This window comes from Pelodiscus sinensis, chromosome 3 (assembly GCF_052426305.1).
Source record: "Pelodiscus sinensis isolate ZL-2025 chromosome 3, ASM5242630v1, whole genome shotgun sequence".
NCBI classification, from domain to species: domain Eukaryota; kingdom Metazoa; phylum Chordata; order Testudines; family Trionychidae; genus Pelodiscus; species Pelodiscus sinensis.
Genome location: NC_143054.1, coordinates 168,667,101 through 168,682,313, shown reverse-complemented (window position 1 = coordinate 168,682,313; position 15,213 = coordinate 168,667,101). Strand labels below are relative to the sequence as shown.

The following is a 15,213-nucleotide window of genomic DNA, read 5'->3' as shown; positions in this document are numbered from 1 at the left end:
TTCTGTTGGTAAGAGTCTGTAAGCTCAAAAGTTGGTCCAATAAAAGATGTTATCTCACCCAGCTTGTCTCTTCAGGATTTGCTCATTCATTCTCAGCTCAACCTTTATTTTATGTGGCTTTCTCTGCATATCCATGTACTGTACTAGCTAAAGCAGCGGTAGGAAACTTCAGGCCGCTTGACTGTATCTGTGTCCCTGAGGCTCACGGTCCCCCCCTAGCATTGGGGAGCCCGTGCTGGCACTCCAGACTTCTTGCTGCCCCACGATGGGGCTGGAGAACACAAAATCTACTAGGTTGCCTCCCACCAGGCTCTGGTGTGTAAGGGGAATATGTCTTTGTCCTTATTTGGGGGCCATGTCAGTGAGGATGGGTTGTTTTTTGTCTGGTTGGTTGGTTGGTTTTGGGTTTGTCTGTTGCTTCTCACTTGTCTGTGGCCCCTGTCTGACTTTTCTGTGGGTCAGCGGCCCCCAACCCAAAAAAGTTCCCCAGCCCTGAGCTAAAGGATACTACTAATCAGTGGAGTTTTGAGGCTCACTAATATAGTCTTGATGTGAGACACCATGTTCTTTTTTTTTTTTTTTTTTAGGCAAGTGAGAAATCTGTATTATTGAATGAGATTTGGATGAATGGCAGAGAAAAATCACTCTTCTGAGTGAGAGAGTGAGGAGAATTAAGTTAATGAAAAAAACATTGATGTGGGCATGTATGCTATTGGGGTTGCAGGCTTAAATTATAATTTTGTTCTGTTTTATTGTGGGAATTGTGTGGGTTGGGGAGGATCTTTTCTTGATGTGGTATAGTGCTAGGAGGTCATTTTGTGTAGGTGTTTCTTGCAGGCTGAACTAATGGGCTGTTGGGAGAATGTGTACATGGTTGCATGCAGCCTCCCCCCCCCCCACTCCCTCCACCCTGCACTGAAATTTTCTCTATCAGAGGCAGCAGCGCATAGGGGAGCTGGTGAGTGCAGGGAGCCAGCTTTTGTACCAGCTCTTGTAGACCCACCTCCCCCGGCTGGTATGCACAGGAGCTGCTTTTAAGCTTGCTCCCAGAGTGTACTAGGTACAGTGGGTAATGCTTTGGGACCTGATGAGTGTAGAAAGGGTTGAAGAATGGAAACATAATTTAGCAAAAATAATTAAAATGTCCAAGTTATTTAAATTTTGCTGTGGTTAATATAGAACATTTTCCACTCTGAAAAATGTCCAAGATTTTTTTTTTTTTTTTAAAGTTTTGAATTTTGGTTCCTCCCCTTATTCATCATCTTTCCTTTTCAGTGAAACCATGTTATTAATGGAAAAAATTGACTATCTCTAGAGGAGCTAGGTCATGTAGAGAGACTCATTTCCCCTATCACCCTGCTTGAGAAGAATCTTTTGATTTTATGTGTTCTCTGGGGCTTTTTAAGGCAAGGTAGACTGAGAAAGGTGCTAAGGCCAGTGGTAGCTGGATGAGACTCAGGATTTTAGAGAGACAAGGTGGGAGAGTTAAATATATATTACTAGATCAATATCTGCTTGAAGTTAGTCCAATAAAAGATATTGGCTCACCCACCTTTGTCTCTCTAGGAGTTAGAGGGCAGTATTAACTTGAAATCAGTGATTTAAAAAAAGTTAAAACTAGTTTTAAGTACTACACCTGTCTTTAAGGCCCCTTGCCAATTTTTGTGGATTTTACGATAATTTTGTATTTTATAAAATGTTTTTCTTTCTGCTGTTCTTGTGTGAAAGCCTCAAAAGCTTTGTCTACAGCAGGGTTTCCCAACCTATAGGTTGGGACCCAAATATGGGTTGCCGTTACATTTCAAAAGCGTTGTCAAGTGTCTCTCCTAGTGGCTCTGCCCTCCCTCCTCTCTTCATTTTTGAATTGTCTTCAGTCTTCCTGAATTGTCAAAATGGGTCCCCATCTGGAAAAGGTTGGGAATCGCTGGTCTACAGTATGGCTTTTGCTGGAAGAAGCAATGCAAATTAAGTGCTGATTAGCATATTCTGCTTCATTTGCATAATCTAGTCCAAGCCATTTTTGTGCAAGAGGTTTTTGCACAAAAACAAGCAGTGTAGATGTTTCCTTATAGGATCTTGCACAAAAACGGGTTTTTGAGCAAAAAGGAAACATCCACACTGCTTGTTTTTGTGCAAAAACGTCTTGGAATAGATTATGCAAATGAGTGTGACAATATGTTAATCAGCGCTTCATTTGCATTGCCTCTTCCGGCAAAAGCCATAGTGTAAAGCCACACAGACAAAAAGGGGAAAATTACTTACTGATGATGTAGAGAAACAGAAAACTAGCTATGAACAAAATGTCAAACCCACAAAATAAGCATACCAAAAATTATTTTCTCTTATCTCTTGCTAGTTATTCTAATGTTATTTATAACCATAATAGGCACGTATTCTCAGAAGTCTGAATTTTCTTTTAAAGTTGACCCTTAAGTACATTTTTTTTTGTTTACTCATATGTTTGGATTAGGGTAATTTCATGATTTATTTTGTAAGTATTTCTTTTTATTATATATGCATCTAGAAACATTTTTTTTGTTTGACATAAATGAGATATATTAACATAGCCTTTTTTCCAGGGGGTCAATGGAAACGATTTTTTTTTAAAAGCTATATTATTTAAACTGTTTCCAGCCAAATTTTAAGCATTTATCCACTTTCTACAGTGGAGTAATCAAACGGTGTAGATTATAGCTCTGGATCAACTTTTTTTCTTTCTTGTATTTGTCAGTTTCCTTAGTGACCACTTCCCATTTGCTTTGCTTTATAGTGTGCTAGTTATATTATTCGCTGGGGGGTATTCATTTAGAATGGCATTATATGGTAAGTAAGTAAGCCTTGAAGTTCATGTGGAGGGCATCATGAAAACAGAGAGGAATGTCTTTCAGCTTTTTCAAAATGTTATCATAAATAGTTCTAGATAGATGTGTTACCTGTGTTTTTTGTCTACAGATATACAATAGAAGTAATATATCTTTGTGACCTATAACACAATTTTGATGCTTCCAGGAAGTGACTTAAAAAAGAAACCCAGATTCTTTTGAAAAATACATGGGTGAAATATAACAATACCATATGTTCTCCTTTTAGTCTACATCCGTGGTCCCCAACACGGTGCCCACGGGCGCCATGGCACCCGCGGGGGCATTTGCATGCGCCCGCCAGGTGCTCAGGGCTGGCCTGGCCCCGGGCACATGGCGTGGCGCTTGCGGAGAGCGTCGGCCCTGGGCGCGCGGCGCTTGCGGGGGGGACGGGGGGGGGAAGCGCCGGCCCCGGGCGCGCGGCGCTTGCGGGGGGGAAGCGCCGGCCCCGGGTGCGCGGCGCTTGCGGAGAGGGAGGGGGGGAAGCCCCGGGCGCGCGGCGCTTGTGGGGGGGGAGCGGCGGCCCCAGGCGCGTGGCTATGGGGGGGCCCCGGGCGCGTGGCTATGGGGGGACCCCCCCCCGGGCATGCGGCTATGGGGGGGGCGCCCCCAGGGCGCGCAAGTGTCCCCACCCCCTGGGGCCTGGCGGGCGAACGGCCACGCCCCCTGGCACCCGACAACCTCAAAAGGTTGGGGACCACTGGTCTACGTTTTCTTTAATTACTTTCAGATTCTTAAAAAAATCCATTATGTTTTTGATTTGTAGATCTGAATTTGATTTTAGTCCCAGTTTGATAAGGAAACACATATTATAGTTTAAAAAAGTCTTCAATAAGGAGTGGTCAGCTATTTTAGACAATATATTTTATGGAATGATTAGAGAAAATATTTCTCTGTAGACAAAAGAATGGAGAACAGAGCAATGTTTTCATGCAGTTTTCTTGTTCTGTTAGTAATAGTTTGCTTTTGCTTTTCCATAAAATCTAGACTTTTCTGAAAATCAATCTTGACAGTTTTCTTTACCTGGTAAGCTGTTCTTTGAGAAAAAATCAGTATTACATATTGTTACCTTATGTGAAGGTATTTATTCTTGTAAAGCAAAAATTGTGTTTTTAATTCTAAGGATTTCATAAATGAGACAGTAACACTCCCTGTCAGAGCTGTTCCTCACTCTGGCATTCCGAGTGAAGAAAGCGGTGGCCAGCAAAGACCTTAAATACCTTAAATATGTAAACCTCTATAGGCTCTGCTTACATAAAAGCTCCCCAGAGTCACAGATGCAATGGCTCTGTGGAAAAAAAACCCCACAAAAAGCTGCCTCCATCAAGTGATTTCACCCAAAAAAACGCAGGAGGGAACACTTGAATTCCTTCCTCAGGTGTACCCAGAACTCTTTTGCCTCAAAAGCTTGAAAAAGGAAAAGAGAGAAACAAGCTGCAGTCTCTGGTAGCTGACTGTCCAGTTTTAGGCAGGGAAATATACATACCCCCACCCACCCACCCTCCAGTACACAAGAATCAAACCATCTTAAAAAGTAATTTTTATTAATAAAACAAAAGGTATACTTGATAAGCAAACATAATTGATTGCTAGGTGTTACAGAGCAACTAATAAAACAAATTAAAACATAGAGAAAATCTCTGGGAACAACTCTTAGATAGTAAATACGGGAGAGGAGGCATGGATTCATGCAGAGAAGTTTAAACCAAACCACAAAAATATAAATACCTTAATTGCAACTACATACACGTTTCCCTTTATTTATTCACAATCCCTTCCTGGTTCAGTCCACTTCCATGCCCGGAATTCCTTGGAGGCCTGGTTGTCCTGCCTGGGTTTAAATCATTCTGTCTCTCTCAACTCCTGGCTTAACTTCTCCACCCAAAGAAATCAGGCAAGATATCTTATACAATTCCAATTTCAGCACTGTATCCTCATTGGTTCTTCTGGCCCCCTGCCAACACCCTTGCTAGTTACCTGTGGCTAGCCCTTTAGTCACTGTGTGTTGGCCAGCACTCTTCCTATCCATCACACTCCCTTTGTGTTGGAGCAGGCACATCTGCACTTGAAAAACTGGGTTCTGTAATTTGCTGATGAACTTCTAATCTGTGTCATTATAAGTGGTAGAAGCTGAACTGCACATGTTGCTGAGGCCATTAGTTGGTAAGGCACTATTAGACAATGCTATTGTAAAAATGCTAGCAATCTGTCTTTGCTGCAGTTTATAATATTGCAAACCAGTTTAAGGTACAATACATCAATGGAAAATTGCTGGTCCATATTTTTCATATGGCCCCCTGCCAATACCCTTACTAACTACCTGAGGCTAACTCTTTAGTCACTCAGTGTGGGCCAGCACTTTTCCTATCCATCACACTCCCTTTGTGTTGGAGCAGGCACATCTGTAAGGATTTCATTATAGCCATCTGAAGAACATTACTGAGTTAGTTAAGGTTCATGCTATCATTTTACTTTGCAGTGCTAGTCTGAAAATTCAGAATAAAAAAATGGCATCTCATCACAACCAAATAATAGATCTGTTGAGTATTCAGAGCCATATCTGTTTACTTTGGTAAATTTAAAATACTTTTTCTTATCTCTCTTTTTGCTCCTTACCCATTTGTTTATTACATTTCATTTATAGGGACAATCGGGCTATGTCTAGACTTCAGAGTTTTTGTGCAAAAACAGCTGTTTTTGTACCAAACTTGCGGCGTGTCCACACCTCAAGCACGTTTTTGTGCAAGAAAATGTCCAGTAAATTGACAGAACGGAGGAGTTTCTGCGGTATAGATATTCCTGTTTCTACGAGGAATGACTCCTTTTTGTGCAAGAGCTCTTGTGCAAAATGATGTGTATGGACGGGAAACAGGTTTTTTTTGTGTGCAAAAGCAGCCTATCGAAAGGAGCACAGGTGCCCTGGTTGCCATTCTGTTAATGGCAATCAGAGTTTTCTTGTGAGAGAGCGTCCATGCAATCTGGACTCTTTGTTGCGCAAAAGCATATCACTTTTCCAATGTGCTTTTGCAGTATGGACGTGCTCTTGCACAAGAAGATTTTGTGGAAGATCTCTTCTACAAAAAGCTTCTTGCACAAGAAGCCTGTAGTGTAGACGTAGCCTCAGTTATAACTGTGGAAACCTTTTGAAAGCCATGTATTGCATAGAAGTCACTGAGGGCAGAATTTTGGTCCATAAAGGATTTAGTAATGGTTATGATGCGGGAAAAGGAAAGAATCCAATTTGATTCTCAGATCCCAGGATAAGTTTCCTTTAAAAATATCAAAACATAATGTACATTGCACGCTGCCATTATTACAGCCTCTTCAGAGCTGAAGAACCAGACTGCAATGCTGCTGCCTTGATTTTACTTTACATTTTAAGGCTGATTATACTGTTTGCTGCTTAGCTATTTCCGCTGATTCCTGTCTTACTTCCAGTGATATGAGACCTCAATTGGACAATTTGTTGTGAGTTGTATACTTAATCTTTAATACTTTGTTCTTAATTTCAAAGGTTCTGAAAAAAAAACCCTTGGAGGGAGAGCGTCTTCAACAAGTGTCTATAAGAAGGTTTGCATCATTCAATCTCTTTTCAGCGGAAGACTGCAAAAGGATTACAGAAGAGGAAACTGGGGCTTGGGTTCAATACACAAGTGTCTTTTATCCTGAGTATAGTGTTTCTTTAAGGTAACTGTCATTCCAATGTTAAGATTTAAGTAATTTTCAATTCTTGTATAGGAATCAAATCTGAAACTCAGGGTTTAGTTTACCAGTATTTTTGTGTATCTAGAGCCATGGTTTCCAGTATGCTAGCCACATGTGGCTAGTTGGCTGGTGTGGCTTGTTCACTATCGCAGTAGACACCAGTGGCTATTGGTTGGACACCATGGATCTAGAGAGTACTTTACAAGTAAACTATGTCAGTGCTTAATTGTAGTTGATCATTGTATTAAGCAGCTTCTCCAGTTTTCATTTGGTCAGTTTCCATTGAGTTGTCAGAACTAGAAAGCATCTGTAAAATAAAGGTGATTGAGCACAGTAGAAAGCAAATCTAAGAATATGTTTAATTTGCCTGTTAAGTTCTCCATTATGTAATCCAGAACTGATAAAAGTAAAAGAAAACTGAGCAAATCACTTGAATTTTTAAATCTCAGTGAAATCATTTAATGAGCTGGCATTTTCTACAAATAAATTTATTTTAAATTGGATTTTGTTTGTAGTTACAGTAACTTGTATTTAGTTTTATTTCTAATACTTGTTTGGAAGCTTTTGGAAAAAATATAAGGCAGGTAAAAGTTTCCAGTTTCTGCACTGAGAGTTTGTGGAATTGCCAGCAGATCCTCTCTGACATGAGGAATCTGTAAACAAACCAACCAACCCTGCAGGAGCTGTTAGCAAGTTCCTAAGTCTCACATTTATTATAATGAGTTACCAAAGCAATAAACTTTTCCATGTATATATTTCTCCTTTCTCCCCTCCCACTTCCCTGCTTTATCCTCCTTTCCTCTTCTTGTTTGATCTTCTATACTTTGAAGTATCCCCTGTAACTTGTACTCACTTCAGCAGGCATCAGTGAAACAGTAACTGACACGATGCTTGTTCTAAACCCCTAATTAGACCTGCTGAGAATTTAGGATTTTGTGTTCGGTTGTACAGAGGAGAGCTAGATTCCTGGAGAATATTCTGGAGAGCTAGATTTATTCAAATTATAAATGTCTGTTTGACGTGGACCTTTAAATTGAAGTCCATCTTGGGAACTAAGATCTACACAAACAAGTTTGATGAGCCAGTTGTTTTGCCTTTAGACTGAACCAATTTGCCCTGAATAACTCATTTATTATTTCAAGAAATGTATGTGTGAGAGAATTTTTTTTCCGTGATCGAAATGTAAATCCATCCAACAGTTTAGTAGAAATGTCATTGATAAGTGGTGTTGCCTCCCTTCTATTTGAAAAACATTTTTATTAAAAGAACAAACAAACTAATACAGCTCCACAGTGAGAATTGCGTGCTTTGCTACTTGGCAGTGCCATGATGGGTAGGAATCGCGTCCCTAGTCTGTTTGTCTGGAAATGGATGACAGGAGAGGGATCATGTGATGATTACCTGGCCACAGATTATTTTAGAGCAGCTGAACATTGCGGGAGAGGAGGGATGTACTCACTCTGAGAATCAGGCTAGGGATATTCAATTAGTCAATTTATTGAAATTTAATAGTCGATGCATTTTGCATTGACTATTCAATTAGTCAGTAAGGCACCTTCATCTTTGAAGTGGACTCCCCTGCTGACCCCGAGCTCCATGCAGCGCTGCCACTTTGGAATGCCGTGGGGAGCCTAGCCTCAGGCTCTTGCCCCAGGCTCCATATCGTGCTGCCACTTTGAACTATCCACTCCTCTTCCCTGCCCCCTTGCTGCCTCTTTCTGATAGAGGCAGCAGTGGGGGGTAGGGGAGGAGAGCGACTAGTTAACTAGCCTGTTGACTGTCCAATAAGCATTTGCTTATCAGATAGTCGACTAGTCATTCACATACCAAAATTGGGCATTACAGATCTTGAATCAGGCAGTGAATAGATCACGGGACTGTGATTCAGTAAACTTGGGTTCTGTTCCTGACTCTGCCACTGGCTTTCTGACAGACTTCGAATAAGTCATTCTCCTCTCTCAGCTTCAATGTCCACATCTATGAAACACTAAGAGAAAGGTGGATAAAGTATGGGGTGGAAAGCCAATGGGAAACCACATTTTTAAATTTTTTTTTATATCAACTGATGAAAAATGCTACATCAGAGCTAGGTAGTGGTATTATTAGTGTATAATCTTTCCTAATTTTTCTCTCTTCACTGGTTTAAGTAGTTACAACAGCCAGTTCTTTTCAATGTAATATACACAGGCCATTAGTGCTGGCTTGCGATGTCTTTATTGCACTTTTTACTGAAGTTTTTCTCGTAGCAATAATATCAGCCAGGAGAGTTGCAGGACTCTGGCTTTGATACAGAACCTGTGTATGCTACTTTTCATAAGTATAATGTACTGTTGTGACCCCATTTGAAGTTTTGAATAAAGTCATCTTGGATTTTCATGTACATATTTTCCCCCAAGCCTTAGGAACTTCCTGGGAAAGTCCATTACACATCCTGTATGTTAAAAGGGTTGTCAGTATTATCTTGACAGAACTAAATACTTTAGAAGTTCACAAGGTTGTTTGTGTCTTTCAGCAAAAAGTCTAAAGGCCAAGCTATATCAGTTCAAGGGTTATCAAAATGGATCACATTGTATATTCAGATATGCTATGACCTAGGTGGAGTTGTTGTACTTGAGTGCCTCAGAGACTATTTTATTTAGAGTGGTACCTTCAGAGAATCTATTTATGTACAGATTGAAGTGATCTTCCAAACTTCTAATAGGAGCTTAAGTAATAACTGTACAAATTGTTTTTCTCCCAGGACAAAACTGAGATGAGCTGCTCAGTTTGGGAGAGCAGAGCATCAATAACTTTTCTATATGATCCTTGTTTGCTCTTCTCCTGAGAATTGTCACTGCTACTTGACAATTAGCATGGAGGTGGGAGGGTCTTCTGTTGTTGTCAATATGGGAAACATTTCACTTGATAGCTCTAATAAGTTGGATGTATAAAGGTCACTAGGCCCCCTTTCTGCTGCAGGGTGTCATACACATTTTGGTAAATTGTAGCTTAGGCCCTTCAAAAGGGAAGGACAGAAAAGCAGAGAAAAGTAGAATCCTCCAGCAGCATCCAAACACCTGGCTTAGTTGAAACTTCCTCCTTCCTCCATGGTGGCACTTTTCTGTCACAGAATACAACTTTGACATGATATATAAACCATATTCACTTTGTGTGCATAGAGCACAATACTGCACTCTGGATTTTCAGCAGTCAGGTAGCCTCAGGGTACAGAGCTGATTACAGGTTAGTGATTGCCTGCAGGTTGCAGAAGAGCTATCAACAAGGGGCTGCTAAAGGCTCAGCACAGCTGCATCATAGTAACTTGTCAGCTGCCATAGAGTATCATCTTCTCTCTCTCTCTTTTCTTCCCCTTTCATTCAAGGTCTTCTAGCTCTTGTTTCCATATCTTCTCCCCCAAGGAACGTTTCTCTCTTTCCAATTCCCTTTTCTTACATTATATTCTAAGAGGGGCAGTGTTCCCTCCCTGGGAGTCCCACAGTTTTCTAGCCAATCTTCTGAAGTCTTCCTCTCCCTTTACCACCTTGAGCTCCCAGTATCCTTGATTGTGATGGAAGAGCTGAATGTAGATATTTCTGGAGCTCGTTAACCTTCTTTTTAGATTATCCTGAGTGCCTCTGTCATTCTACAGCAGTGGTTCCCAACCTTTGTGAGTATATGGACCCCTTTTAAATCTATTAAAAATTCATGGACAGCCCCTCCGGGTAGGGGAAAAAAAGAAAAGAAAAATAAGGATTGGGCCCACCGCCTGAGCCTTATTTTCAAACTTTCCTTAGATCTCCTGCAGTACCCTCGCAGACCACCAGGGGTTCACAGATCTCTGGTTGGGAACTGCTGTCCTACAGCTTCCTATCTTCTTATAGTGGTTTGCCTAGGTTCACTGTCTCCCACCCTCCCCCAGGGATGTTAGGACTTGATCCAGCAAACATTTGGAAGGTTGAACACAAAATATAAAATGATTCTAGGTGGCTAGATAATGGAAAAGCCTTGACACTTTGAAACACAGACTTCTCAGGACTATCAAGATGAAATTGTTCCTATATCATGGCATTCTGCACTATGCAAATTGTATCCAAATATCATACATCATGATGTTGAAAATGCTATGTATAATAACCCACAGTGTCTACCTGGGTAGTGAAGTATAAGAACATTGCCCAAGTTATCCTATTCTGTCCAGCCATGATCAGTTGTAGTTGAATTATCTCCTGCCATGTGCTACTGCTTTGCATTTCCCCTTTTGCCACCCCCGCGCCCCAGTTGCTTTTCTTTTCATAGCAAAAAATTGTTCCTAAAAGCTTTAAATGGCTATGTTTCAAAGGCTGGGTTCCTGTTACACACTGTGTCTCAAATACTTGTGCTGCTCTGGTTGAATTCTTAATTGAATGTGGTGCCTGACAGTTTTCCTTTCAGAGTTACTTTTAAATAAATTATTATATTGTAATAAAAATTACATTATAGTAGTAAGCCACTTTTCAGGCATGTAAGTTTTTAAAAGAATTATCCTCTGCATTGAAATTACTCATGTTTATTCTCAGTGTAAAGATGTGTGTGATGTTAATGTATGTGGGAGGTGTGCTTTTTTCTTTTCTTTTTTTTTTTCTTTTGATACTGTTCTGTTGGCATGCATGATTGCTACTTCAGGCCCATTCCTGTGCATCTACCCTTCCTGTCTGTCTTTGTGGTTTTGTCCTGGAATCTATCCCTTTTAGTATCTGCCTCCCAAATTAATCATTGATCATAGATATTCAACTCTTCTTCCTTTCCTGGCTACAGGAAAGAACATGTGGTAATAGAATAGGATATTTGAGGGGGGTGCCGGAGACTGATGTGGGACGTAGAGGTAAGGTAAGTAGGATGTAGAGGTAAGGTAAATGGTTGCTAATATTCTGATTATAGTGGAAATCTCACATTCTGGTGGGCTACGTCTACACTGGCCCCTTTTTCGAAAGGGGCATGCTAATTTTAAACTTCAGAATAGGGAAATCCTACTTCAAAGGAGGAATAAGAGATCCTCTGGAATAGGGCTTTATTCCGGAGGATCGGGCCAGTCTAGACGCTTTTTTCCGGCTTATCTACAAGCCGGAAAAAAGCGGCGGACATCTTTATTTAAATCCCGCGGGGGATATTTAAATCCCCCACGGATTTCCCTATTCTGAAGTTTAAAATTAGCATGCCCCTTTCGAAAAAGGGGCCAATGTAGACGTAGCTGTTTAGTCTAACCTCTGCTGGAGGTTAGTTCTACAGCTGGATCCTTTCACATGAATGCCATGTCTCTGGCTTTCACACATTTCATTCTGGGTTTTGTGATCTGGGCTGTTCTAGAAGAGTGTAATTGTCTTGGCATTTTTATAACTGAAGATTTTCTTGGGTGTATCTGGGAACTGGTTAGTTAATGGCTTTGAAGCATTGAATTGGGGACCAAAATATAGGAGAGTGTACTTATGGAAGCCTACCCCATGGTGAAGGTGGTCAGGTGAACTCTGCACAATGCAGTATTTCCAGACAATTTCACATCCAGTTTCAAATACAGTGAGTTAACAGCAACCCAGTCTGTGGTTGACAAATATATGCATCACTGTAGTTTAATACTCTTCAGGACGGAAAAGGTGAAGTTTTCTAGCACACTAGATATGAAAGAAGAAATATTTTCATCATGGATGCTCTCTGGCCTTCTAGATAAAATCTGCCCCTGACTAGGACTTCAGGGGTTTGTACTACCTCCTCTTGCAGCTATTATAGGAGCTAGTGAGCTGTCAAGGGAAGTAGTCCTTTCAAGTGAAGTTGAAAACTTTTTCTTTTCAGAGTTGGATCTTTATCTGGTTGCTAGTTTTTAGCAGCTTTTCCTTTTCTTGTTGAGTATTCAACTTCAATAGCTTTACTGGTGGATTTTTTTAATATAGTGTAAATAGTGGTTTTTGCTGATATTTTACAAAACATATCATAAGTGTACTGTATAATACCATGTTTCCAATTTGACTTATTCTTGTGGAAAGAGAAATTTATTCTTAAATTTTATTTTTACATTGAATAATTCTGGCAGTAAGAGGCTCTGAATGTATTATTTTCTCATGTGGTATGATACCTATTTTTCAAACAGGAGAAGTATTTTTATTAAATTTAATGATAGTGACTTTTCACTTTTACAATCTGTGTGTTTACTGTTACATTTCTGGCTCATTTTAAGCAAATAGAGAAAAAATATTCTGGCAGAATTATTTCTTTTTGCTCTAAATATTAAAATTCAAAACTAGAAAAAACAATATAAACTATTCACAGCAAAGGCTGACTCTCTAGAAAGAATGTTAAGTGCCATTTGTAAAATATAATAGATTTCTTGAGGACAATACAAGCCAAAGATCCTAGTTTGGTTTTGTCTGATGGTGAGGAGAAGCATGTCACCTATAATTTACAGCAATCTCATCCCCTGCAAAAGTGTCTCTTGTGTGCACTTTCTGTGTGTGAATTTGTAGAAAATAGTATGTCCAGAATTGAGGGGCTTGACATTTGTCCCTTTTCAAAGGACTTACTGAAAATTGCCTTAAGAATGGGTTCTGAAATTCCTATTGAGAGGTTTTGAATTCCTATTAGAAGTTTTAAGGATGTAGATATAAAGGGAAAGGGTATAAACCTGAGGGATATGATATGACGAATTTATAAAGGATGACTTCTTCCCATCCTGCTACTACTCAGTGAGAGGCAATATGTGGCTTAACTAATGATGGGATCCTTGTACAGGTCAACCTTCTGAGGTAAATTTCATCCAAAGGAAAGCAAGTTTTACTGATTTGGGAAAGGTACCTAATTCAGGTATCCAGCTGAGACTGCTCCATTGTACTCTAAGATTTATATACAGGTTGAACCTCTCCAGTCTGGCACTCTCCGATATGGCAACATCTGTGTTCCAGCATGATTTTACTTAGCTGGATGTTCACTTATCGTAGGTGTGGCTGAGTTTCCTGCAATCTCATAAGTCCTGGCTCTGTTTTCCATGCTGTTAATTTAGCTCTGATATACCCCAAATATTTTCTAAGAGCTCAGTAAGCAGTGGAAGTATTAGTAATGCTGCTGGACAATATTTACCTCCCATAGTCCAGCAAATTCCCTGGTTCGGCACTCATCAAGCCCCAAGAGTGCTAGGCTAGAGAGATTCAACCTACATTTGAAAAAAGAATACATGAACAAGAAAACATTGTTTCATTTCTTTACCATGATAAATTGTGATTCAAATTGAGGAGAGAGGTTTTTTTCTGATTTAATGAAGAAGCCAATTGTTTTGTGTGATACCGAGCAGTAAAGTGATAATCTTTCTGAGATTTATCAGTCCTCTTTGTCAGTTGATCCTGATATTTAGCAATTTATAGCTAATCCTGTGCTAATTAAGCAAACTACACATGAAGTAATTCTTCACCCTTTGCTACTCGTCCTTTCTGTTACTTCCAGAACTCTAGGTTCATATGTCAATTATTTGCTTATGAATTGTTTTTTTTCCTCTTGAATGTTGTGTGAAAATACTTGGCAGTAGATTTATCTTCCTGGTGCTTTATGTTTAGTATAGCTGTAAGATAACTATATGTGTGTATATGTGTATATATATATATATATGTTTTTACTGATTAAACTAAGTAAAAATGTATGTTGAGTACTGATAATCTTTTTTCTTGTCCTTTTCTATCAATGAACGTCTTTTGTCTACATGCTCTTGTTTGTTAACTAATTAAAATGCATTTAAAAAAAGTTCGGCAGTTGAGTTTTCTAAGTGCTATAGAGGGAAGATGCTTTTCATTCTTCAATATTTTTTAGATTCCCCCCCCCCCCTCCTTTTGTACAATAGTTGCATTTTAAGTATCCAATGTTATGTCCATAGTCAATAATTATAAATATTTCTAGTTATGTCAGGAATAAGTTAACAAAATATTGATTTATCCCCTTCTTTCTGTGATTTTAAGTGCATACTGAGTACAGTACTCAGGACTAACCATGTATGTACAGATGCATGTTAAATCAGTTTGTTCACTCTGATTACACTTAATTATATCAAATTGAAGTGTGTCCTCACCACTTTGCTATGCTTTCTTGAGGTACTTCTCTTGTTAATCATAATGTCCCACATAACTCTGTGCTTTTTCAAAATAACCATACAGCACTCTGGGCAGATATCCTGTGGTTCAATTTTCTGCTGCCTAGCTCAGTGTAGTCTGATATTTTTCTCAAGATGCATGTTGGGGTGCTTACTCAAACCTGAATATGGGCTTTGTTGAGGTTTTATAATAATTCAGCTTATTTGTTCTTAAATCCTCTTGGATAAATACCATCTGATCCTGGTGTTTTATATCTTTTTAATTAACTAGCTTTGTTCCAGAACTACCTCTTTGAAATTTCACTCTGACAGTATTTCATCTTTATAACATGAAAAGTACAGATCTATGGGAAGTATCTCCTCAAAAGTCTATGTGAAGACTGATGCAAAGAAGTTATTTCTTCTTAATGTCTTTATTCCCATTAGTTGATCCACACATTCTCATTTAGGCTTTCTGCTTCTGGATGTGCTTAAATAATTTATTTTTATGTACATGGCTGCTTATTCTTTAAGTTCCTTTTTCATTTTCATATTTTTTTTTTGTCATACATGATACTTACAACTTTTTAT

The 15,213-nt window shown here is 39.4% G+C and overlaps 1 protein-coding gene across 2 annotated transcripts in view; it reads left to right on the top strand.

Annotated features, from left to right (window-relative positions):
- The window catches only part of CAMKMT (calmodulin-lysine N-methyltransferase), a 361,289-nt gene that overhangs the window by 2,194 nt on the left and 343,882 nt on the right, over positions 1–15,213 (top strand). For both annotated transcript variants that reach the window (XM_006125469.5, XM_006125470.5), the window contains exon 2: positions 6,376–6,548. In XM_006125469.5, coding sequence (XP_006125531.3) covers positions 6,376–6,548 — 173 coding nt within the window. The remainder of the gene's footprint in view (positions 1–6,375; positions 6,549–15,213) is intronic.